Genomic DNA, 26,381 nt, shown 5'->3' with positions numbered 1-26,381 from the left:
GAATATATATAAGTTTATATAATATATATATGTATATATATATTATATATATGTATATATATATATATTATATATAAGTTTATTTTGAGAAAAAAGAGCACATGCATGGGGAGGGGAGGGGCAGAAAGAGAGAGAGGGAGAGAAAGAATCCCAAGAAGGCTCTGCAGAGCCTGATGCGGGGCTCAATTTCATGAACTGTGAGATCATGACCTGAGCTGAAATCGAGTCAGATGCTCAACCGACTGAGTCACCCAGGTGCCCCAAGTGTGTCTCTTATATGCAGCATATAACTAGATTAATTTTTAAAACTGATGCATGAAAGCTTAACATGTTTTCATTTGTTGAAATTGTTGATGTATTTGGAATTATTTGTGCTATATAATTTTGTGGTTTTTCTTAATCATGCGTTTTCTTTCCTTCTTTCCTACCTTCCATTGTCCTGATCAAATTTTCACAATTCCCCTTTTTTTCTGTGCTGCTTTGAAAGCTATACCCCCTATACCTATTCTTTCAGCATGCCCTTAAAAATTTAACTTTCATGTTTGAAATTACAAAGCCTACAGTTCACCAATCACTTCCTTTCTCCATAAAGATAAAATGACCTAACAATGCTTTCTCATCTTCCCACCTATCTTATTTTAAATAGTATTTTAGTTTTACTTTGTTTCAAATCACATGAAATTATTTACCATAGTTATTAATTTTTACTGCCTATTTTTAGTTATATTTACCAATATTTCACCAACTTCTTTCCTCATAATTTCTTCTCACATTTTGATACTTATTTGGTTTAATTCTTTAGTAACTCTCATTGAGACAATATGAGTAATAACTCTCACAGTCTCTGAATATATAGAAGTATATATATTTCACCCTCAAAGTTTGTTTAGATAGACATAGAATTCTAGGTTGGAAAACATTTTCTTTCAAGATTTTGAAGACATTTTCCATTATCTAAGGCATCTATGTTGCTGGTAAGAAATCTTCCAGTCTAATTATATTTCTTTTGTAGATGAATATGTGTTTTCTTTCTGGCAATTTAAGATTTAAATTTTTTTAAATTTTTATATCTGAGAGAGTGAGCGAGCAGGGAACAGGCAGAGAGAGAGACAGAGACTGTCTCTGACAGAGACAGAGACAGAGAATGTAAAGTAGGCTCCAGGTTCTGAGCTGTCAGCATAGAGCCCGACATGGGGCTCAAACTCACAAGTCATGAGATCATGACCTGAGCTGAAGTCAGACGCTTAACCGCTTAACTGACTGAGCCACCCAGGCGCCCCTCTTTCTGGCAGTTTTTAAGATATTTACTATCTGTGATGCAGTGCAGGTTCACTACGATGCATCTGCATATGAATTTAATTCTTCTGCTCAGGATTCATTGTGATCCTTCAACCTAATGATTAATATATAATCCTTAATTTTGAAAATGTATCCTTCAAATATTGATTCTTCTTGATTATTCTGTCTTCCTGGAACTTTTATTAGATATAAATTGAACCTTCTCACCCTATCCACCATGGCAGTTTCCCAGATGTTTACTAATTAATTACACACATTTCAATAATATTGGGAGTGTGATCTTTGTTCGGTGACATACATTATTCTTTTCTTTTACCTTGCCAAACTCTTTAACTATCTCTGGTGTGATTTCCTCTGTACCTATCTTCCAAATGTACTAATTCTCTCTTCATCTACATTTGCTTCCTCTTCAACCCATTGTAAATATATAACTTATGGTTTCTATTCACTCCTTTAACCTTTTAAACACGTATTTACTTGAAAGCCTCTTTCTGATTGGTTTCGTATTTCTAGTTCCTAGGCTATAAATTTTCCCTACATATTACATCTGATCACATTGCCTCAAAGTAGTTCATTTTCTTGGCAAATCTGTAATTTTTTTAATCATGAATTCTCTACATTTTCTATGGGAGTCCCAAATACCCTAGGTTATAAGATGCCTCTTTGAGGCAGTTTCACACCTACCCTTGTCAAGACCTTAAGGTTTTCACTGATTTGAGATCAGATATTACTGTTAACTCCTTAGCTCAGTGTCCTCACCATTATAGTCCACTGAACTGTGACCACACCTCCACGTTGCACAGGTCTAAGATTCCAATTTCTCTCAGGTGACTTTTTCCTAACTATTGTCCAGAGGATAAAGAAAGCTCCTTGATACTTCCCCACACCAATGGACATACTTTCTCTGGTCCTTCATAACCTTCCAACTTTATTTTAGTTCTACTTCACATGCAGGAGGCCTGTGGTCTGGACTCTCCTTGCCATATAGTTATTATACCTCAGCCTATAATCATTCAGGCCTCTATCTAGTTCTGAAATGCCCAAGAGCAGTTTTAATTTTAGTTCCTACTCACTGCTAAATTTAAAATGTTTTATTTCTAGCACCCAAGGATTTTTCATTCTTGCTCTGAGCTTTGTCATATATTTATAGTATAATAATTTTCCCCTTATTCTCTATGCTTTAATTTTTGGGGGGGATGCAGACTTCAGATCCTTTCGTGGGCTTTTAATCTGCCAGACTGACAAGAAATCAACCGCAAAATAAGAGTAACTCAAGGGGCTCCTGGGTAGCTCAGTCAGTTGAGCCTTTGATTTCAGCTCAGGTCATGATCTCATTGCTTGTGAGTTTGAGCCCCACGTCAGGCTCTGTGATGATAGCTCAGAGCTTGGAGCCTGCTTTAGATTCTGTGTCTCTGTCTCTCTCTGCTCTTCCCCCACTCACACTCTTTCTCTCTCTCTCTCTCTCTCTCAAAAATAAACAAACATTAAAAAAATAAAGAATAACTCAAAAAGCACGAAAGACAAAGTGTTAAAAAGTCTAGTCCAGCGAGATAAGCCCTTATAAGACCAGATTTAAACCAATCACTCTGAGGCACTAAATTGCCCTACAAAATTACTTCAGAAATGAGCCAAATATTCAAACCAGTCAACCCAATAGCAAAGAAAGCTTTACCTATATTTATTTAAGCTTTACCTATATTTATTTTCAAATAAAATTTAAACTTCCTACTTTATTCTTCTGGCAATTAAAAACAGTATATCTGACAGGACATACTGTCAAATAAACAAATTGCTAAGTATAGGTTTGTTTACATTTACTTCCACTTTGGTGATGATACCAAATTATTTTAAAGTTGGGACCAGGATTTTGACAAGGACCTGAACTAATATAAATAAAAAACAAAAGAAAAACATCTATATATCTATTTAAAGTACTTCTATCGTGCTAAACATAGGCATGACACAAAGAATGCAGAATCAAAGCAAACAGTAATCTGTATATAATAATGTTCCATAAAGATTTCAAAAATAATAATCAACATCATCAAAGCAACATACGTTGGAAAATGTTTGGTGTGTCAGGTCTATTTCCTCTTTGTGGAGAAGTTTCTGGCTGAGGTACAGGAATTCTACAAAAGATAAAAAAAGGATAACCAATAGTTACAAAAAGAGACTTGAATGAAAAAAAAACTAATTGGTCCATTCAGAATTTATTCTAACTCAATAAATTTAGAAATTGTATAGGTTTAGTTTCTTAAAGCACTGCATTAAAAAATTAAGGAGCATATATTCATATTATGAATAAACATGCATATATAACATAATTCAAATACTTCAGTAGATTTAAATATTCTTTTAATAAGGAGAATCCCACAAAAGGAAGTATTTATCTTTGTTAAATTTCAATGAAAGATGGATATATATATATATATATATATATATATATATATAATATATGTGTGTATATATTTCATTCTTTTGGACAGAAATTTAAAAATTAGTTCAATGGCTTATTTTCATGGTTGCTTTGTTCAAATATTCTGGGAAACCATCTGGCCTAATTCTCTAGCTTCAATTCAAAGTTTTCTACAAGGCTTATGCTCCTTCCAGTTCGTATTCCTCTTTCAAAATTTAACTCCAGCATTATTTCCTAAAAGAAGCCATCCTTGATCTCTAGTCAAGACTCACTGCTCCTTGTACATGCTGTCATAGCACCAGAAATAAACGTCTATCACAGCATTCATCACTCTGTATTGAAATTACAGGCTTATGAGTCTGTCTTTCCCACCAGATTCTGCTATAAGCTCTGCTATAAGGTCTACAAAAGTATAGACTTTATTTTTGTATCTCTATAGAATATCTACTCAATAACATTTTATTGAACTGAAATAAATGGAGGAAAAGGGAAGTATCTTATTTTGAAACTGAGGAGAAGCCTACTTTTATAAGGAAAGATTTCCATCTTGTGGGCTATTAGCATATTCCTGTGATGAGATTTTTCTATTGTTTTATTTCCACAACTAAAAGCATAAAGTAAAACAGAAATGTCATATTGTTGAATGCCACCATAATATTGATCAACTTATTTTATCAATGGATTTTTTTTCTTACAATGGTAGTATTTGTTACTTTGCTAGTGAGATATATTAATGAACTAAAAAGAAGCAGCTTTCGTGAAAGAAGAATGCATCCATTTCTTTACCTTTAAACCCCAGCAAATAAAGGCATAATTATAGTTGTAATTTTACCTTTTTTTAATCATCAAAAATTTGGTATCTCCAGAAATTAGAAAGCTGAAAACATCAACTGTGAAAGTAATCTAACTAAAAAAATAGTTAAATTACATGTATCTTGAGATCCTTTAACAGCATGTATCTACTTTTTAATACATGTGATTAGGAAGTGACTTTTTCCATCTGAAACAAATTAGACGAAATAGTTTCCAAAACCCTAATAGCATTATTATATTGTACAGAAGTTTTTAAAAAGTGGCTTAGGAGATTTCTACTGGAATATGTAATTTGTATGACATAAATGTCTTAAAGGTGAGGGGCTAAATGACAGAAGTGGAGGTATACAATGTCAATGGGTATCAACTGAGGAAACAAAAAAAGAGAAATGAAAAGTGAAAAGATAAAAAGTATAGAAAAATAAACAGAGGAAGAAAGGGAAAAGAGCTAAAAGAATAGAATACTGCATATGCTGGGTAGGGGCAGAATAGTATAGAATTATGTCACAGGCTGGAAGTTACACTCTAACCTTGTCCTTTTCATGAACTTATCAACCTTAGATAAAAGTCATGCAGATGCTAAAAAATGCCATTCCCTCATCTGCGTAACAGGATTATAATTAATATTATTCAAGTCTTAGAAAGTGTCTCATGCAAAGAAATTAAAAGTACTTAATATACATACGCACATGTATAAATGCTATATGTTATCTTTTCTGAATCTTAGATTCTTCCAAGTCAAAAATAATTAAAATGGTTATAAATGGAGTTAAAGTGTTCTAAGGTTCTAGCATTATCAGGAATATAGGAAAATAATTTGTATTTAACTACAATAAATTAAGTGTTCAGACTGTAATTTATAGAGCAACCACTCAACAACATGTAACCAAAAGAAGGGAAACTGAATAATTAAAACTATTTGATTAAGCAGTACAAAAATTGATATAAACCCAAATATATCACTAATTTCACTAATACAGGGAACAAATAGTTTAAGTAAAAGACAAAGATTGCTATATAAGATTAAAAAACCAATTACATGCTACTTAAAAGTGACAACCTTAAATGCAAAGACACAGGTTCAAAGTAAGATGGATGGAATATACTGTTAAAGGCCTAATAAAAAGGCAATTGCTACAGGTATATTAGCATTAGACAAAGCAGACTTTGAGGCAGAAAACACTGTGAGAGATAAAGAAAATTTCATAGTAACAAAGAGAGCAATCTATCAGGAAGATACCACAATTCTAAATATGTATCCAGTTAACATATTTCCAATATATATTAAACAAAAACAGAACAGGAGAAATATATCTTTAATCATAGTGGAAGATGTTAACACACCTGTCTCATTAGTTGATGGAAAAAGCAGACAGAAAATAAGGATACAAAAGATATAATCAACACAATCAATATCCTTGGACCTAATTTACATAATAGAACACTGTATCCAACATTGAAAGAATTCACATTATTTTCAGGTACATATGAAGCATTTACCAAAACTGACCATGTGATCAACTTAAGGAAAGTCAACACATTTCAAGGGATGAAAATAATCCACAATATTTTCTCTTTCCAGAGTGGATAAGCTGAGGTAAATAACAAAAAAGTTAACTAGAAATCCTCAAGTGACTAGAAATTAAACTATACACTTCCCCATGAGTCAAAGAAGAATTACACGGAAAACTGAAAAATGTTTTTAATTACCTGAAAATTGAAGTAGTAGGTAGCTAAAGCAGTGCCTAGAAATATACAGCATTAGATGCATATATTAGAAAAGAAGAGCCAAAATTCAAAGACTTAAGTATCTAGCTCAAGTAGCTAGAAAAAGAATAGCAACACTGATTCAGAAAAAAAGAAAACACAAATTACAAGTATCAGGAGTTAAAAGGGGACATTAATATAGATTGTACAGAAATATAAGACAAAAAGATCTTATGAATAATTTTATACCAAAAATATTACAATCTAGAGGTAAATATCAAATTCTTTGAAAAATAAAACTGATAAAGGAATAGAAAATATTAATATTCTAAAATCTATTAGAAAAATTAAATCAGAATCTTCCCAAAAAAGCCTCTGATCCAGATAGTTTCATTGAACATTAATTCTAAACATTTAAAAAATTAGTAACACTCATTCTAGGAATGCATGGATGATCCAATACTCAAAAAATTAATTTAACTACATGAAAAGAAAATAAAACTCAACAGATCAACAGATTCAATATAGACATTTGACAAAATTCAACTCACATTTATGAGAAAAATTTAGAAAGCTAGGATTAGAAGGAAACTTCCTTAATCTCTGTCTTGGTTATCCTTCTACTTTAGAAAAATCAAACCTGTTAATCATTTATGATTCATAGTAGATGAATTTTATATAGGAAAGATTCATGCTTAGATAACCGGTGAACAAATGTAAGCTGTAATATTTTAAATTCAAGTAAAATACTTAAAATGTATTGTTTGTAATTCCTCCTTTTAAACTCATTGTCACTTAGCCCATGCCGAGTGTAGCAGGTAAGAGGACTTCTGTTATGGATTGAATTGTATCTCCTCCAAATTTCCTGTTGAAGTCCTAACCGCCAGTACCTCAGAATGTAATCTTATTTGGATATAATTTCACTGAAGATATAAATTAGTTAAGTTAAAGTCATACTGGGGTAGGGTAGACCCCTAATCAAATGTATCTGATGTCCTTTTGAAAAGGGAGAATTTAGACATAGACACAGATTGGGGGTGATATTTCTACAAGCCACAGAATGACAAAGATTGCCAGCAAACCAACAGATGCTAGGGGAAAAGCAAGGGGTAGATTCCTTCTCAAAGTCCTTAAAACAAACTGACCCTGTGGACACTTTGATCTTGGTCTTCTAGCTTACAGAACTGTGAGACAGTACTTTTCCATTGTTTAAGCCATACAGTTTGTAGTACTTCATTATAGCAGCCCTAGAAAATTAATGCAGATTTTGGTTACCAGCACTACCACCAGTACAGTGGAGTGCTACTGTAACAAATAATTTAAAATGGGGAAGTGGCTTTGAGATTGAGTATTACCTGGAGGCTGAAAGAGTTTTGAGGTGAATATTAGAAAAAGTCTAGATTTTCTTGAAGACAATGTCGGTAGAAATATGGATTTTGAAGGAGACTTTGTTGAGGGCTCAGAAGGAAGAGAGCTGTAGAGAAAACTTGTTGTCTTGGAGAATACATACATCGTTATGAACAGAATGTTGCTAGAAATATGAATGTGAGAAGTACTTCTGGTTAGGTTTCAGACAGAAATGAGGAATGGGTTATTGGAAACTGGATGAAGGGTGATCCTTGTTATGAAGTGGCAGAAATCTTGGCTGAATTGTGCTGAATGGCAGGTGAAACTTGTATGCAATGAACTTGCATATTTAGGTGAAGAGATTTCTAAGAAAGTGGTGAAGGCGCAGCCTCGTTTCTCCTTATTGCTTACAGTAAAATACAAGAAGGGAGAGAGAAATTGAAAATAAAATTATTAACAAAAAAGGAACCAGAGCTTTGATATTTGGAAAATTCTCAGCTTATCTATACTGCAAAAAATTAGAAAGCTTCCTCTGGAGGGAACGCCAAAGGTATTATTGGACAGTCCTTTGCCCAAGAGATTAGGTTTGTGATTTGTGGATCCAATCAATCATCTCAGTAGGCATGCTACTAGCTTGGACTGAAAGGGACATAGGTAGGATGAAATGAAAAAAGGGCTGTCTAGGATTCTATTCAGGAAATGAGTTGATAAGAGATATTCAGCTGTGATCATGTGTTATCCTTCAAGAAATGGGACAATGATCCTGAGGGTAAAGTCCTGATACTACTAGGCTTTCAATTTGCTTGTGACTCATGACCGCCTTCCCTTCCAATTTCTCCCTTTTGAAATGGGAATGCTTATCCTATGTTTGTCCCATTGTTGTGTTTTGGACAGATAAACAGGTCTAGTTTCACAGGCTCACAGATGCAAAGAATTTTGCCCCAGGATGAATCACTCTGCACTTCATCCATACATGATTTAGATGATGCTTAGATGAGAGTTTAGACTCAGAATCGATGGTGGTATGGTTTAAGACTTTCTGGGATGTTATTATGGGTTGAATGTATTTTACATGTGAAAAGGATATGAATTTTTAGGGACCAGATGGCAGACTATTATGGGCTGAATTATGTCCCTACTAAATACCAGTAGGACTAATATATAACCAATTACACTTTCAACAACCCTCAGAATGTGACCTTATTTGGAAACAGGATCAATGAAGATATAATTGCTTAAGATGAGATCTTACTGGAGTAGATCAGTACTCCAGAGTACGTCCCTAATCTAATATGGCTGGTGTCCTTACAAGAAGAGAAAATTTGAACACAGATACACACACAGGGGAAAATTCCATGTGAAGGTGAAGACAGAGATTGGAGTGATGCTTCTAGAAGCCAAGGAATGCCAAAGATTTCCAGTAACCACCAGAAGCTAGGGGGGAGGCATGGAACAGATTCTTCCTCACAGCCCTCAGAAGGAAGTCACTCTGCCAGTATCTTGATCTTGGAATTCAGCAGCCCTAGAAAACTAATACAACTTCTAGTATAATTGGTCATTTTACAGGGTAGAAATAAGCCAAAAAAATGTATATGCTATGTGTATACTTAAGACAAATGACTTACAATTTGGCACATGGCCCTTGCAGAATTCTTTTTTTCTTGGTAGGGCTCAAACTTTCATGTGTGGCTGGAAAATACTGAGAGCCCATTGGATCATCATCTTGATATTGTTTATTATTATCTCTTTCCTGACTTTGATTTTCTCTTCTAGTTGCTTGGGATGTTGAGGGTCGGTTAGCATTCTAAAACCAAAAATTCAGAGAAAACATTTTAAACTAATTAAAAAAATTATTTTTCTTAAAAGACTATAATTTTAGTTTACCCATTTTTTAAGATTTATGACAACATTTTACAACATAAAAGTGCTTTTTATAAAACCAAAAATTCAGAGAAAACATTTTAAACTAATTAAAATTATTTTTCTTAAAAGACTATAATTTTAGTTTACCCATTTTTTAAGATTTATGACAACATTTTACAACATAAAAGTGCTTTTTATAAAGCTAATTTATAGATAGGATTATATTTATCCTAATTAATGCAACTGGTATTAAACATTTTTTAAAGGAAGATAAACAAAAGTTTTTCTTATGCTTGTATAACTGAAAAATTGAATTAGATACTTATTTCCATGAATATAAACCTTAGAAATAATTTTTACAAAGATAAATTCAGGGAAAAAATTAACTTATTTGTCTTGATTGTGCCTAGATTCCAGTGGTAGCCTTTTCTACTAGAACCTTTATCGTACCAAAGTCATTGCTACCTCTTACAAAATCTGGGTGAGACTGCCATGCCAAATATAAAGGTAAAAACTTCCTGTGAAAGTGTTCCTATAGTTCTCTGGCCTGGACAAAAGGAATGGAATAATCATATATACCACCTGGGAATTTAAATAAAGAGAATCACAATGGGACTCAATTATGCACAAAGCAAAAACAAGACACCAAGTTTTGGGGGCCTTGGGAAATATCAGAGGCTGTGACCTTTAGCTCAGCCTGCTCCAAAATAAATGATAGAAAAAGGAAACAAAAAAACATAAATGATTTTTTTCTGAGGTTTACCATCATTAAGAGTCAATACATGTGAGTTCAGAATAAAATGTACAAGGTACCGATTGTAATTTTGATCACAGTGCTTTCAAAGATATACTATTAATTCTCTGGCACCATACCCGAAGTGTTTCTGATGCTGAGGCATTTTCAGTTGCACTGGCATGGGGGATATACTTTATAACAGTAATTATCCCCTGAATTGCAATGCGCTTTTGTTCCCTATACTGCAAGTCTTCAATCTCCTTCCTCACTTCACTTATAGCTGTCAAGAGCGACTCAACTGCAAAAGAATAATTCCAAAGAAACTGTAAGTTTTAAAGAACTGAAATAATAAAAATAAGAATTAGATTTGCAATGTCATTTTACAGTATGGAATCATAAACTTGCTACATAAGTTAAATTTGTGAGATTTCTTTTTATACTTGGCATCATCCCTTATGTAATTTTTATAAAATAGGCAAAATATACTTATCAGTTAAACTGTGATACAGTTTTCTGGCCTGGAGTCTTGATATTAAACAGAAATTTTACATACTGAATGGACAGCTGACCTTTGAACAACATGGGAGTTAAGGGAACCAAATCCCATGCAGACCAAAATCCATGTATAACTTTTGACCCCCTCAAAACTTTACTACTAGACTACCGTTGACCACAAGCCTTATTGACAACATACAGCTGATAAGCACATACAATAAAGTAACTTAGAGAAAAGAAAATGTTATTTAAAAAATCATAAGAAAAAACATTTATAGTACTGTATGTATATTTACTGAAAAAGTTGCATAGAAGTGGATCTATATAGTTCAAACCTGTGTTGTTCCAGGGTCAATTGTAATTTACATATTTCAAGCTATAAAGTGCACAGAAACACACATTTTAATATATACAACTATATACTATGTATTGCTGGCATAATGAAGTACAAGACGATGCCAGTATTCAGATGATGATAGGTTAGTATTTTAAAGTTTCTCTTTTTTTCCCCCGAACCATGCAATTATCCCACAGCTTAAAAAAAAGAATGCATTCATTTTAAACTTTTCAACCATCATATCTAATTCTTATAAAATAAATTAATGTTAGGCCTTTTATCAGTACTTGTTCTGCATCTATTTTGGTGTCATTTTTATTTAAAGGTAGTGCTCAATTGTGTAACATCCAATATGTATCATTCCACAAGAGTAACATAATACAGTGTCAGTATCTTGACATCAAATTATCCAGTGTCTCCTTTGATATCTTTAGTCTCTCTATGTAATGTCATAGGAATTGGGATCTATTAAAGTCAGATTTGATCTCAGTAACATTAAATCAAGATATGATGCCCAGTTAGTCATCATCTATGTTCTCCCTTATTCTAATCTACTAAAATCCAAGTATTAACCTTTAGGAGTCACCACATGTATTTTTAGGTCTTAATAAAGACAAAATTTTTATCAGTGAGTGTTGTTACACATTATGATATACATATACATAGCACATAAACATATACATAACTAGCAATTACTTAGTACCTTTGACAGAATTACTATACTTCGAAAATGTCTCTGGCACTGGTGGATAGGGGTAATATCCACCAATAACAGTAGTCCTCACTTCCTCAGAATCAGTCCTTGTTTTAATCCAATGAATAAAATTTTTTACCTTGATATCGTTGGTGTATGGCTGGCCTCTGTGACCTTTTGTAAGAAGGGTAAAACCAAAAAATGAGAAAAAAAATTGCTGTAATAAACTTAAAGGATTTTTTTGTATAAAAACAGTTTAATATTACAATAGTCTCTTATGTCACCAAGAAAAGAAGTCAAGTTCACTTATTCACTGTGTAGCAGATTACACTTGATATGTATACAAAAATTATCAGACACTAAACCAATCCTAAATTGAGAAGGAAATCAGACATATTAGAGTTTAAGTGGACTAAAGTGTAGCTATCTATAGGATACTGAAAAGTCATAACAAAAAAAACTAATAATCTGGATTTTTCTAACTATCAAAATGGTTGGCATATTCTTAAAAATTGATTTTTAAATCATGTATTCACCTAAAGGTATGGCATCATGTTGAAACTGAATAGCCTATAATATAGGTCAGCATTTAAATTCATGTTCTTAAAACATACTTAACAGTGCCATTTATATCTGATATTGTTAGTATTTATAAAAGGAAGTATTGACAAAGATGTGTATTACATCCTTCCTAGGATTCTTCTATTGACAAATTTCTTAATGATTAACATGGTAGTATTTTAGTAAACACACCACACTATTTCTTTACTCATTTGGAACCTTTTATCTTTATTGTTTTGACCCTGTTATCAGAAAGAATAGAGAAAAATAATGTAGACAACTAGTGAGACTTCTTGCTATGTAAGTAAAATTTGAGATCAGGAACCAAAATCTGATTCATATTTTTAGTTAGTATTTACAGTTAATTGTATCCATATTGTGATATAGGGCCTAACAGTCTTCAATCTATCAAGCAATTTATGATTATCTACCTTACAACAGGTAGGAATTAAAAGTTAACCAAAGGACATCAAAGCAATTCTCCAGTGAGTCAGAAAATCATTGCTTCAGTCATAAATAATTCAGAAGCAATATATTTCATGGGCTAAATATTCTTTGTTAAACCATTCTCGCAATGATTAAGGAAATTAAAATAAAGCTATATTGTGGTCAAATGTTTTAATGTAAAAGTTAACTTAGTCAGTAGAAAATATATTACATCTCCAATAAAATATAAACAAATTGCTCACCAGTAAGAAACACTCGGCTCTCATTTGTAGTGGTTAGGTAAAGTAGTTTAGGTACTTGAGCATCATTCCTGACAAGTTTCAACTGAGTACACACGAAATATGTCACTGTAGAAAATGGAAACAGTTAGGAAATAACTTCTGCATTTCAAAGAGAACATATCAAGATCAGGACCTAACACAGTGCCTCTCAAACCTTAATAAACATAGGAATCACCTGGACAGTTGTTAAAATGCAAATTAAGAATCAGTAGTTTCTGAGTGGGGCCTGCGATTCTCTACTTCTAATAAGCTCGAGGTGATACTAGTGTTGCAGGTCCTGTGACCACACTTGGAACAAGGATCTAACAGTTAACCTTTTCCTTTAGATATAGGATCTAACACTTACTTTTCCTTTAGAAAGTACAATGGCTGCACCTAACTGAAGTCACTGCTTGCTGCACAGTTGAAGACTGCAACAGTCTTTCTAATCAGGCACACAACTGAGTATGAATAGTTATTTCCTACAGAGAAAAAAAGCTTAGTTTCTCCAGGATGCTTTTACTGATTAACCCAATATAACACTGATCCTTGAATTACTCTCCTTCCACCAGATAGGGGTATGCATTATTAACTTAAATTTGTTTATGCAGGTGTTTATCTTAATTAGACCTTAAGCCTCATGACAGGGCTTATACAACCTATTCTCTTCTATTCACCTTGCTGAATTGTTTTTAACTGTCTGTCAGTTACTTAGGTAAAGTTTCTTAAAGCCAACAACATTTAAAATTTTTTTAACTCACTACATACCCAAACAGTTATGGTCTTATGAACTAGGAAATGAGGAAATAAATGTAAATACTTATAATCTCACAATAACGGTTAAGTTCTCATTTGAAATAAATATTTCCCTAGAGTATGATAATAACTATAAACTCATTTACTATATCTAACATTTCCTACTTCTTTATTTGGGCAATAAAAATAAGGGAAATCTGTTGAAATGACTAAGAATAATTCCTACTTTATATTACTGTCCTTTATTTAAAAACCATACAAATACGTCACTATTCATGGTTAAAGATGTTGATATAGGAATATTAAAGAAACATCTACTTCTCACTTCATGACTTAAAAACCAGACATTCCGACCCGACACCTTTTAGCTGTCTGACATCCAGGAAATTACTTAACCCTTCTGGACCTTTGTTTCCTCACCTGTAAATTTGTAAAAACATCAACTTTTAAAAAGGTAACTAGGAGCACAAAATGAGATAGCATCGACAAGCATCTGGTACATAGTAAACAATATTAGTTCCCCCTTAGCTCTTCAGTTTCCTTAATCAAAAGTGAAAAAGATGCTCTACTCCCAAAGGATTCTGGTATTATTCCAGAAGACAGTTGGTCATGTTCCCCTTCATAGGCCTGAAGCCCCCTTAATACTCATCATTCATTTAATAATTTTTTTCATCTTGGTCAAAAGATGAAAATAAATTGTGATTATTGTCAACAATTGTGCTAGAGTAAATCTCACCAAGGTCACCTTTCTTAGAGAGGTGCACTTCACGTTATCATAAGAAACAGAACATGCATACTTGGCAACATTTCTGTGAAGAAAACAATTATCTGAAAGTTATGCCAGCTTGTTTGAAGTGGCTACAAAGAGAGAGGCTCTGGCCATAAAACCTACATAAAACGAGGTAACAGAATTGTCATCAGAAGTCATCACTACCAATCACTTATGCCCTGAGAGAAGTTACATGAGAAATCATAGCCCAGCTCACCTTGGAAGCTCATGCCTTGGTTTAGCAAAAACTCTTTCTGCCCTCTCAACAGCTGGGGTGAGGTTTAATTCTATTCAGATATATTTTAAAGTTTTAATTTCACAAGCCAATGACAGAATCTAATAAGGTAATATCTGAATGGTGTGTAATGCTGTTTTGCAACAGCCACTAAAGGGGTAGCACAACAGCTCTGTATATGGTCTCTAGATATCCTGATGTTCTACAATTTTTACCTTGTTGACGATTTTAAAAATTACAGGTGGTCAAAATTGGAAGATTTCCCAATGTTGGCAAACATTTCACAATCAGTATTTTATTCATATATAAAATAGTATGAATGAAAAATAGTAAAATAGTAAATAGTACTATTTTAGTACATGAAAAATATAGTACATGAAAAAATAGTACATGAAAAATAGTAAAATAGCATACAGTATCTATAATAGCTTTATGCTACAAGTTGATACAAGGAAAAATTCATTTAATTTGCTAAAAAGTATTAAATATACTTCTTTTCTTATCATAATAGGTCAGAAAACTAACTTGTTGTATAAAATATATAGTAGGGCATACCTAAAATGTTTTCAAATGAATAAAATTAGTGGAAAAAATACCTAAATATCTGAATAAATGCAAGGAGGAAAGGTCAACACCAAAGTGAAACACTGACCAGCTGCTAAAATACCACCAATCTAACATTAATTTAAAACTCAGGGGCTCCTGGGTGGCTTGGTCGGTTAAGCGTCCGACTTCAGCTCAGGTCATGATCTCACGGTCCGTGAGTTCGAGCCCCGTGTTGGGCTCTGTGCTGACAGCTCAGAGCCTGGAGCCTGTTTCAGATTCTGTGTCTCCCTCTCTCTCTGACCCTCCCCCGTTCATGCTCTGTCTCTCTCTGTCTCAAAAATAAATAAACGTTAAAAAAAAATTTAAAACTCAAATCATACTTACATTGTCCTTACTTAATTACACAAAATGTGTACACAAAATGTCAAAATGTCAATCCCCTACCAATCAATTCTATACTAGTAAAGTCTTCGTTGTCTTTTTTGGGGTCTACTTAGTCAATTTTTCAAATGGATACAAAGGGAATTGAGCACCTATGCTTTAGTTTCACTGAATGTTAAGCTTTTATGCCTGAAATGCTAATAATGAGCATTGATAAAAGCACCTGTTTTCTGAAAAACTGGTTTCAATCCCAAATCAACTCTGAATAGAAAACCAGAAGGTGGTTAATTTCTGTAACACCAAATATAATAATATAGAAAAAATTTAAACATGCTATCACACTGCTTGAATTTGCTAACTCAGTATCATGCTCTTCTGTAAGTCAGTACACTGTAACATTTTTTTTAAGTCAATGCCCCCCACTTCCAAAAATAGATAAAAATATTGGACTGAATACTTGGGTAAATATTTTCAAAGATTTCTGGCTGAGAAGTAGAAAACAGCTCCACTATAAATGGTTGTTCTGAAGTCCCGTCAGCAATGTGAATCCAGCGATATGACCAAAAGTCTTCACGGCTTTCTATATGGATAGAATATTAGAATAAATGAAGGTAACCAATTATGCATGTATGAACACAGAACTATTCACTTAAATGCTGTCATGACTTTCAAGTTTAAAAGCTTACCTTTCTTTTTTGACCGCTGGACCCTTCCTACAAAAACTAAAATACCAATAACATCACAGATATGATTTTCTGGCATATCATCCAATTCTGACCTAAAAAAAGGAGAATTATTAAATACTGTATCTTTAAACACTGAAAAAGCATTCTAAAATTATGACTGTGAAAATGTATATCTATATAATTGATAGGGCATAATTTGGGGTAGATTTTGAGCAATAATAATACATTGTTTCAGTGTCTAACATTAAAAATTAATACTTAAGGTATTTTACACAAGGCCATTTTACCTTGTGATAAAGCGGTGATTTAATTTTGGCAATCTCCATTCAGGTTTCACCTGCTTTTCTGGAATGATAATTATGTTAGTTGGAGGATCTCGGAGGTTGAGGCAGATTTCTGAAAAACAAATATATTACTTTAATATGACATTTGATACAGATAAAAAATACACAAGTGTACAAATCACACAGCACAATATTATATTGAACTCTTTGGAGCCCACCACTAACCTTCATCAAAAGCTTTCTTCTACTTACTCCTACATTAACATATCTACTTATCTCTCCACCAAAAGTTAGCCATTCTTTAAATTTTATCATTTTTCTTTTAAAAAAAGGTTTTTATCATTTATATTTTTTGCCCAAAATACTGTTTATCTTTGTTTTTAAAATTTTTTATGCTTTTATTTTTGAAAGACAGAGTGCAAGTGGGGGAGGGGCAGAAAGAGAGGGAGACACAGAATCCCAAGCAGGCTCCAGGCTCTGAGCTGTCGGCACAGAGCCCCACACAGGGCTTGAACTCAGGGAGTATGAGATCATGACCTGGGTTGAAGTCAGATGCTTAACCAACTGAGCCACCCAGGCATCCCTGTTTCTTAACTTTACATGGATAAACTCATACTACATCCAGTGTTCTAAGGTTACGCTTTTCACTCAGCATTATGGTCCTAAAATTCATCCATGTAGCTGCATGTAGTGCTTTTATTTTCTTATTCCCACTGCTGAATAATGTTCCAGGGTGTTGACACATTACAATTTTATTTACCCATTGTTGTGTTGATCGACATTTGGGTTATTTCTTGTTTTTTGCTATTACAAACAGGGTCACTGAACTTTTTGTACATGTCTCCTTGTGCACACAGGCAAAATTCTTCTAGGGTATTATACCCAGGAGGGAAACCCTGGATTGTATAATGTGAAAATGTTCCACTCTACAGGCTAATTCCTATTTTCAAGTAATTAACCTATTTATAGTTCTACCAGCAATGTGTAAGAATTCCATTGATCAACATCCTCTCCAAATTTTGCTACTGTCAAATGTATTTTTTGTCAATCCAGTGACACAAAATGACAATTTGTGGTAGTCTTATTTTGCACTTCCCTTATCATTAATCATGTTAAACATTTAATATACTTATCATTCATTCATGCATTCTCTTTTGTGAAATACCTGTTTGTGTCTTTTTCCCACTTTTCTATTGGATTGTCTTTTTCTTATTTATTTGAAGGACTTCATATATATCGAATACTAATACTTTGTTGATTATATTATTGCAAATATATTCACCCAGTCTGTGGATTGTTTTTCATTCTTTTTATGGTGTCTTTTGATGAAAAAAAGTTTCTAATTTCAATGTAGTCAGGTTTAATAATCATTCATTTACAAATACTATTTCCTGTATCTTATCCAAGAAATCCTTCCTTATCCCAAGGTCAAACACATATTTCTTACAAGTTCTTCTAAAAATTTTGGCTTTTACATTTGATATATCTGGAATTGGCTTTTTATACGGTATGAGATAGGGATATAATGTCATTTTTTCTCCAATTTTTAATTATTCCAATACTATTTACTGAATAGTTCTTCCTTTCTTTATGATCTGTACAGCACATATACCCTATCAAAATTTTGTGTGTTTAGGGCTATTTCTCAATTGAATTGTGATTTTCTGATCATTCTGTTTATACCTATACCAATATTACATGGCCATAAATTCTTTTATATTAACTTATGATATTTGTAGGACAAGTCTTCACTCACTCTGCAGCTCTCTACTACTTTTCTTCAGAACTGTTTTGACTACTTTTGATAATTATGTGCCTTCATATAAAGTTTAGAATCAGTTTGTCAGTTCCAGGAAAAAAAATCTTATGGAATAGGACTGAATCTGCAGATCAATTTGGGGGTACTTGACACACTTACAAAATTGAGACTGACTTCCTACATGGGATATTTCTCCATTTATTTAGAGAATTTTTAATGTCTTTCAATGAAGTATTATAATATCTCCAAACAGGTCTTACTTATCTTCTGTTAGATTTATTTCTAGATACCTTGTAATTATTGTTGACAAAGTAAGTTATTTTTTTAAAACTGCAATTCCTACCTGTTATTGTAGTACACAAAATCAACTGACTTTGGTATACTGGTCTCATAGCTAACTTTGCCAATATCTTACTATTTTTATTTAATACTTTGTGTTATTTTGTATATTCTTTGTAGAAAATCTAATTTGTTAATAATGATAGTTTTGTGCTTTTCCTTAAAATCCTTATGATTTTAATGCATTTTATCTTCACTTTGGCTAGGGCAGCCAGTATAACAAATAAAAACAGGAATATGAGATATCCATGTTCTCCATTTGAAAAAGGAGTGTTTTTAAATTTTCCCTACTTAGAGGTATGTTTGTTTTGTTTTTATTTTGTAAACATCCTTTATCAGGTTACGGAAAGTTCCTTCTCTTGCTATTTTCTTTTTTAAATTTATGAATTGGTGTAAAAATTTCACAAATGCCTCTTGTGCCTCTATTAGGATGACCATTATCTTCTTTAATCTGTTGATGTGAGGAGTGACACTACAGATTTTCAAATGTAAAATCAACTTTGCATTGCTGGAGAATGATGCAACTTAGTCACACTGAGTAATCACTTTTTACATAGAAGTGAATTCAGTTTGCTAATATTCTATTTAAAATATCTGTATATATATATTCAAGGCTGAAGCTAGCCTTTAATTTTTCTCTTTCATACTATTCTTCTTTAGTTTTATCAAGGTCATATTGGTAGCAAAGAATGAGTTAGACAGTATGCCTTCTTATTTTATTCTCTGGAATAGTTTTGTATTGATATATTCCATGAATTTTGGGTAGAATTTGCCTATAAAAAGACGTATGCTTTGTGGAAAGATTTTAAAACTTTAATTCAATTTCTTTAATAGTTATACAGCTATCTGGGCTTTCTATCTCCTTTTATGCAGTAGGAAATATTTTCTAAGAATTTGCTGTGTAGGAAACAAAGATTAAAACAGGACAAAGACACTTAATTTTTCATCCTGCCTATTACCAGCCATGTGACTAGAAAATTCATTTAAACTTTATGAGTTTTAGTCTTTTCGCATATAAGTGAGGAACGTTTGTGTTACATATTACCTTGCACCCAGACAACAGTCTGCATTTTACAAAGCACTTTCATAGTCATAGTTACTTGATTTTATTTAAGTTCCCTCCCAGCTACAAAATGCTAGGGTTTTTAATGAAATAAACAGCCCCTTCCCACCAAAACCCAAAACACTTATCTCAATAGGTATTATACAAAACAGTCTGAAAAACTCAAGATTTTTAGATGTTGGATTACTACTTGGTGATCAAAAAGAATGAGTGGAGGAGCCAAGATGGCGGAACAGCATGGAAGTTTTTTGTGTGTCTCGTGTCCATGAAATATAGCCAGACCAACACTAAACCATCCTATACACCTAGAAAACTGATTGGAGGATGAACACAACAATCTGCACAACCTGAACCAAAGAATTCAGCAGGTATGTGGCATAGAGTGGTGAACATGGGGAGAGAGAAGCTGGCAGTGGGCAGGGGGCCATCTTTGCAGGCAGAGAGAGGACAGAGACTGGGGCGGGGGAGAATATGGGAAAAGCACCCCTCCCCAAAAGCAGCTGGAGAGAAAGTGGAAAATTGGAAACAGCCACACGGACTAAACTAAAAAGGGAGAAAGGAGAGGGTTTAAATTCCATTAAGACTGTAAACAAGGGGAGCGCAAAGTCTGCAACTCTGCAGCTCGATACCTGGCAGTGCTCTGGTGGGAAGGGTGAATCCCCAGGAACAGAGGGGGGGTCTGAGAGGTTCTCAGGCCACATGGGGAAAAGCGGTTCCAATGCTGGAAGGGCATTTGGTAGAGACTGTTGAAGCCACCTGGTCCCAGCAGACCCCAGAAACTGACCACATTCGCTGGTGCTGGAACAAGGTCATTAAGGGTGAAGCCTGGTGCTAGATGTGTGTTGTGATTTTCCATACCCTGAAATGCTGCTGCTACACCATCTCACAAACTTTTTCTGGGGTGGGCTGGCACCTGGCCCCAGTCTTGGGGCACCAGCAGCAGCAGGGTCCAGCAGGTGTTCCCGGGTGCAGCCAGCATTTGGCCATTGCTGGGTGAGACCCTCCCACAGAGGGGCGGAACGGGTCAAAGCCGCAGTCCTTCAGAAGTAAGGGGCCGTGGAAAACAGCCGCATCTGAGACAAAACTTGGGAGAGAGGTACTGCCTGGGGCTTGGTCACGGACAGTGAAGAAGCAGGGAGAGGATGAAAGCTGAAGACAGAGGACAGGTGTCCAATTGCTGATTGGAGAGAACAGTTCCCATACTGGAGACTGGGTAGCTGGGTGATGCCATTTTTACAGCTCCCACGCATACACACCTACGGGCACTGCAACAACCCACCCCAGTAGGCTAGCGGCGCCATCTAGTGGAGAACAGAGCCGTTACACTGAGCCCCGCCCAACTGGGCCAACCTGGCTCTTCAGGAATACAAGTATCCTCACCTACTTAGTTTATGGACTATAAAGCGCTACATAGTCTGACTTCTAGGGGAAAATGAAATCATCTCAGTCCTATTTCAATCTGTTAGCAGGTCCATCTTATCAATTTTCTTTCTTTTTCCTTTTAAACTATTGTTTTTCTTGAATACAGAAGGAGAAAAAATTCATTTTTATTTTCAATTTTTATTAAAAATATTTTTAATTTTTTTACTATATTTTTTACTTTTGTGTAAATTCTTTCAAATTCTATTTTACTCCCATCATCTCATTTTAGTCTACTTCAGTGTATTCATTTTTTCAAATTCTCAAACGATTTCTTTTTTTTTCTTTTTCTTTCACCCTTTTGTTTTCTCTAATCTGTCAAACCACTTTGAACATCCAGACCAAAACACACGTAGGATCTAGCATCATTTATTAGATTTTTGTGTGTGTGTGTTTTTAAATTTTTAATTACAATATTTTTTAATTTTATTTTTTTAATTTTAATTTCTCTACCTCATTAATACCTTTTTTCCTTTAAAAATGACAAAATGAAGGAATTCACCCCAAAAGAAAGAGCACGAAGAAACAACAGCCAGGGATTTAACCAACACAGATACAAGCAAAATGTCTGAACCAGAATTTAAAATCATGATAATAAGAATACTAGCTGGAGTTGAAAACAGATTAGAATCCCTTTCTGCAGAGATAAAAGAAGTAAAAAAAATAGAATGAAATTAAAAATGCTATAACTGAGCTGCAATCACGGAAGGATGCAGCGGCGGCAAGGATGGATGAGGCAGAACAGAGAATCAGCGATATAGAGGACAAACTTATAGCGAATAATGAAGCAGAAAAAAAGAGGGAGATTAAGGCAAAAGAGCACAATTTAAGAATTAGAGAAATCAGTGATTCATTAAAAAGGAACATCAGAATCATAGGGGTCCCAGAAAAGGAAGAGAGAGAGTCAGGGGTAGAATGGTTGTGTGAGCAAATCATAGCAGAAAACTTTCCCAACCTGGGGAAAGACACAAACATCAAAATTCAGGAAGCACAGAGAACCAACATTAGATTCAACAAAAACCGACCATCAACAAGGCATATCATAGTCAAATTCACAAAATACTCAGGCAAGGAGAGAATCATGAAAGCAGCAAGGGAAAAATAGTCCCTAACCTACAAGGGAAGACAGATCAGGTCTGCAGCAGACCTATCCACAGAAACTTGGCAGGCCAGAAAGGAGTGGCAGGATATATTCAATGTGCTGAATCAGCAAAATATGTAGCCAACAATTCTTTATCCAACGAGGCTGTCATTCAAAATAGGAGAGAAGAAAAGATGAATATTTATATATATATATATAAATATATATATTTATTTAAAAATCTTTATAAAAATATATTTATTATATGTAAAATATAATGATATATAATACATAATATTATATGAAATACAATATATAAATAAATATATATTTATACACACACACACACACACACACACACACACACACACACACACCAAAAGCAACAAAGATTAGAAAGGACCAGAGAACACCACCAGAAACTCCAACTCCACAAACATCATAAAGGCAATAAATAAATATCTTTCAGTACTCACTCTAAACATCAATGGACTCAATGCTCCAATCAAGAGACATAGGGTAACATAATGGATAAGAAAACAAGATCCATCTATATGCTGTTTACAAGAGACCCACTTTAGACCTAAAGACACCTTCAGATTGAAAATAAGGGGATGGAGAACCATCTATCATGCTAATGGTCAACAAAAGAAAGCCAGAGTAGCTATATTTGTATCAGACAGTTGAGACTTTAAAATAAAGACTGTATCAAGAGATGCAGAAGAGCATTATATCATAATCAAAGAGTCCATCCACCAAGAAGACCTAATGATTGTAAACATTTATGTGCCAAATATGGCAGCACCCAAATATATAAATCAATTAATCACAAACATAAAGAAACTCATCAATAGTAATACCATAATAGTAGGAGACTTCAACACCCGACTCACAGCAATGGACAGATCATCTAACCAAAAAATCAACAAGGAAACAATGGCTTTGAATGACACACTGGACCAGATGGACTTAACAGATATATTCAGAACATTTCATCCTAAAGCAGCAGAATATACATTCTTCTCCAGTGCACGTGGAATGTTCTCCAGAATAGACCATATACTGGGACACAAATCAGCCCTAAGTAAGTACAAAAAGATTGAGATCGTATTGTGTGTATTTTCAGACCACAATGCTATGAAACTCGAAATCAACCACAAGAAAAAATTTGGAGGGGTAACAAATACTTGCAGACTGAAGAACATCCTACTAAAGAATGAATGGGCTAACCAAGCAGTTAAAGAGGAAATTAAAAAGTATATGGAAGTCAGTGAACATGATAACACCACAACCCAAAACGTCTGGGACGCAGTAAAGGCAGTCATAAGAGGAAAGTATATACCAGGCCTTCCTAAAGAAAGAAGAAAGATCTCAGATATACAACCTAACTTGACACCTTAAGGAGCTGGAAAAAGAACAGCAAATAAAACCGAAAACCAGCAGAAGACAGGAAATAATAAAGATTAGAGCAGAAATTAATGCTATCAAAACCAAAAAAAACCCAGTAGAACAGATCAATGAAACCAGAAGCTTTTTCTCTGAAAGAATTAACAAAATTGATAAACCACTAGCCAGTTTGATCAAAAAGAAAAAGGAAAGGACCCAAATACATAAAATCAAGAATGAAAGAGGAGAGATCACAACCAACACAGCAGAAATAAAAACAATAAGAGAGTATTATGACCAATTATATGTCAATAAAATGGGCAATCTGGAAGAAATGGACAAATTCCTAGAACATAGACACACCAAAATTGAAACAGGAAGAAATAGAAAATTTGAAAACACCCTTAACCAGTAAGGAAATCAAATTAGCAATCAAAAATCTGCCAAAAAACAAGAGTCCAGGGCCAGATGGCTTTCCAGGGGAATTCTACCAAACATTTAAGGAAGTTAACACCTATTCTCTTGAAGCTGCTCCAAAAAATAGAAATGGAAGGAAAACTTCCAAACTCATTCTATGAAGTCAGCATTACCTTGATTCCAAAACAGACACCCCACTAAAAAGGAGAACTACAGACAATTATAAACATTTATGCATTTCCCTGATGAACATGGATGCAAAAATCCTCAACAAGATATTAACCAACCGGATCCAACAATACATTAAAAAAATTATTCACCACGACCAAGTGGGATTTATACTTGGGATGCAGGGCTGGTTCAATATCCGTAAAACAATTAACGTGATTCATCACATCAATAAAAGAAAGGACAAGAACCATATGATCCTCTCAACAGATGCAGAGAAAGCATTTGACAAAATACAGCATCCTTTCTTGATAAAAATCCTCAAGAAAGTAGGGATAGAAGGAGCATACCTGGAGATCATAAAAGCCATATACGAACAAACCAATGCTAATATCATCCTCAATGGGGAAAAACTGAGAGCTTTCCCCCTAAGGTCAGGAACAAGACAGGGATGTCCACTCTCACCACTCTTATTCAACATAGTATTGGAATTCTTAGCCTCTGCAATCAGACAACACAAAGAAATAAAAGGCATCCAAATCAGCCAGGAGGAGGTCAAACTTTTACTCTTCACAGATAACATGATACTCTATATGGAAAACCCTAAAGATACCACCAAAAAACTGCTAGGATTTATTCATGAATTCAGCAAAGTTGCAGGATATAAAATCAACGCACAGACATTGGTTGTATTCCTCTACACCAACAATGAAGCAACAGAAAAAGAAATCAAGGAATTGATCCCATTTACAGTTGCACCAAAAACCATAAAATACCGAGGAATAAATCTAACCAAAGAGGTGAAAAATCTATACACCGAAAACTATAGAAAGCTTACGAAAGAAATTGAAGAAGACACAAAAAAATGGAAAAAAGATCCCATGCTCCGGGATAGAAAGAACAAATATTGTTAAAATGTTGATACTACCCAAAGCAATCTACATATTCAATGCAATCCCTATCAAAATAACACCAGCATTCTTCACAGAGCTAGAACAAATAATCCTAAAATTTGTATGGAACCAGAAAAGACCCCAAATAGCCAAAGCAATCTTGAAAAAGAAAACCAAAGCAGGAGGCATCACAATCCCAGACTTCAAGCTATACTACAAAGCTGTAATCATCAAGACAGTATGGTACTGGCACAAGAACAGACACTCAGATCAATGGAATAGAATAGAGAACCCAGAAATGGACCCACAAACGTATGGCCAACTAATCTTTGACAAAGCAGGAAAGAATATCCAATGGAATAAAGACAGTCTCTTCAGCAAGTGGTGCTGGCAAAACTGGACAGTGACATGCAGAAGAATGAACCTGGACCACTTTCTTACACAATACACAAAAATAAACTCAAAATAGATGAAAGACCTCAATGTAAGACAGGAAGCCATCAGAATCCTCGAGAAGTAAGCAGGCAAAAACCTCTTTGATCTTGGCCACAGCAACTTCTTACTCAACATGTCACCGGAGGCAAGGGAAACAAAAGCAAAAATGAACTACTGGGACCTCATCAAAATAAAAAGCTTCTGCACAGCGAAGGAAACAATCAGCAAAACTAAAAGGCAACCTAAAGAATGGGAGAAGAAATTGGCCAATGACTTATCAGAGAAAGGGTTAGTATCCAAAATCTATGAAGAACTTATCAAACTCAACACCCAAAAAACAAATAATCCAGTGAAGAAATGGGCAAAAGACATGAATAGACACTTCTCCAAAGAAAACATCCAGATAACCAACCGACACATGAAAAAATGCTCAACATCACTGATCATCAGGTAAATACAAATCAAAACCACAATGAGATACCACCTTACACCTGTCAGAATGGCTAATATTAACAACTCAGGCAACAACAGATGTTGACGAGGAGAAAGAGGATCTCTTCTGCATTGCTGGAGGGAATGTAAGCTGGTGTAGCCACTCTGGAAAACAGTATGGAGGTTCCTCAAAAAACTAAAAATAGAACTACTCTACAACCCAGCAATTGCACTACTAGGCATTTATCCACGGGATACAGGTGTGCTATTTTGAAGGGACACATGCACCCCCATGTTTATAGCAGCACTATCAACAATAGCCAAAGTATGGAAAGAGCCCAAGTGTCCACTGATGGA

The 26,381-nt window shown here is 34.3% G+C and overlaps 1 protein-coding gene across 1 annotated transcript in view; it reads right to left on the bottom strand.

Moving 5' to 3' along the window:
- Positions 1–26,381, bottom strand: part of RADX (RPA1 related single stranded DNA binding protein, X-linked) — an 86,434-nt gene that overhangs the window by 44,801 nt on the left and 15,252 nt on the right. The window contains exons 4-11 of the mRNA XM_004000756.6: positions 16,636–16,744; positions 16,349–16,440; positions 16,120–16,242; positions 12,958–13,062; positions 11,717–11,881; positions 10,319–10,479; positions 9,208–9,386; positions 3,358–3,428 (exon numbers count right to left, since the gene is read on the bottom strand). Coding sequence (XP_004000805.1) covers positions 3,358–3,428; positions 9,208–9,386; positions 10,319–10,479; positions 11,717–11,881; positions 12,958–13,062; positions 16,120–16,242; positions 16,349–16,440; positions 16,636–16,744 — 1,005 coding nt within the window. The remainder of the gene's footprint in view (positions 1–3,357; positions 3,429–9,207; positions 9,387–10,318; positions 10,480–11,716; positions 11,882–12,957; positions 13,063–16,119; positions 16,243–16,348; positions 16,441–16,635; positions 16,745–26,381) is intronic.

This window comes from Felis catus, chromosome X (assembly GCF_018350175.1).
Source record: "Felis catus isolate Fca126 chromosome X, F.catus_Fca126_mat1.0, whole genome shotgun sequence".
Taxonomy (NCBI): Eukaryota; Metazoa; Chordata; class Mammalia; order Carnivora; family Felidae; genus Felis; species Felis catus.
Note: the sequence above shows the minus strand (reverse complement) of the source record. Positions and strands in the feature narration are given on the sequence as shown.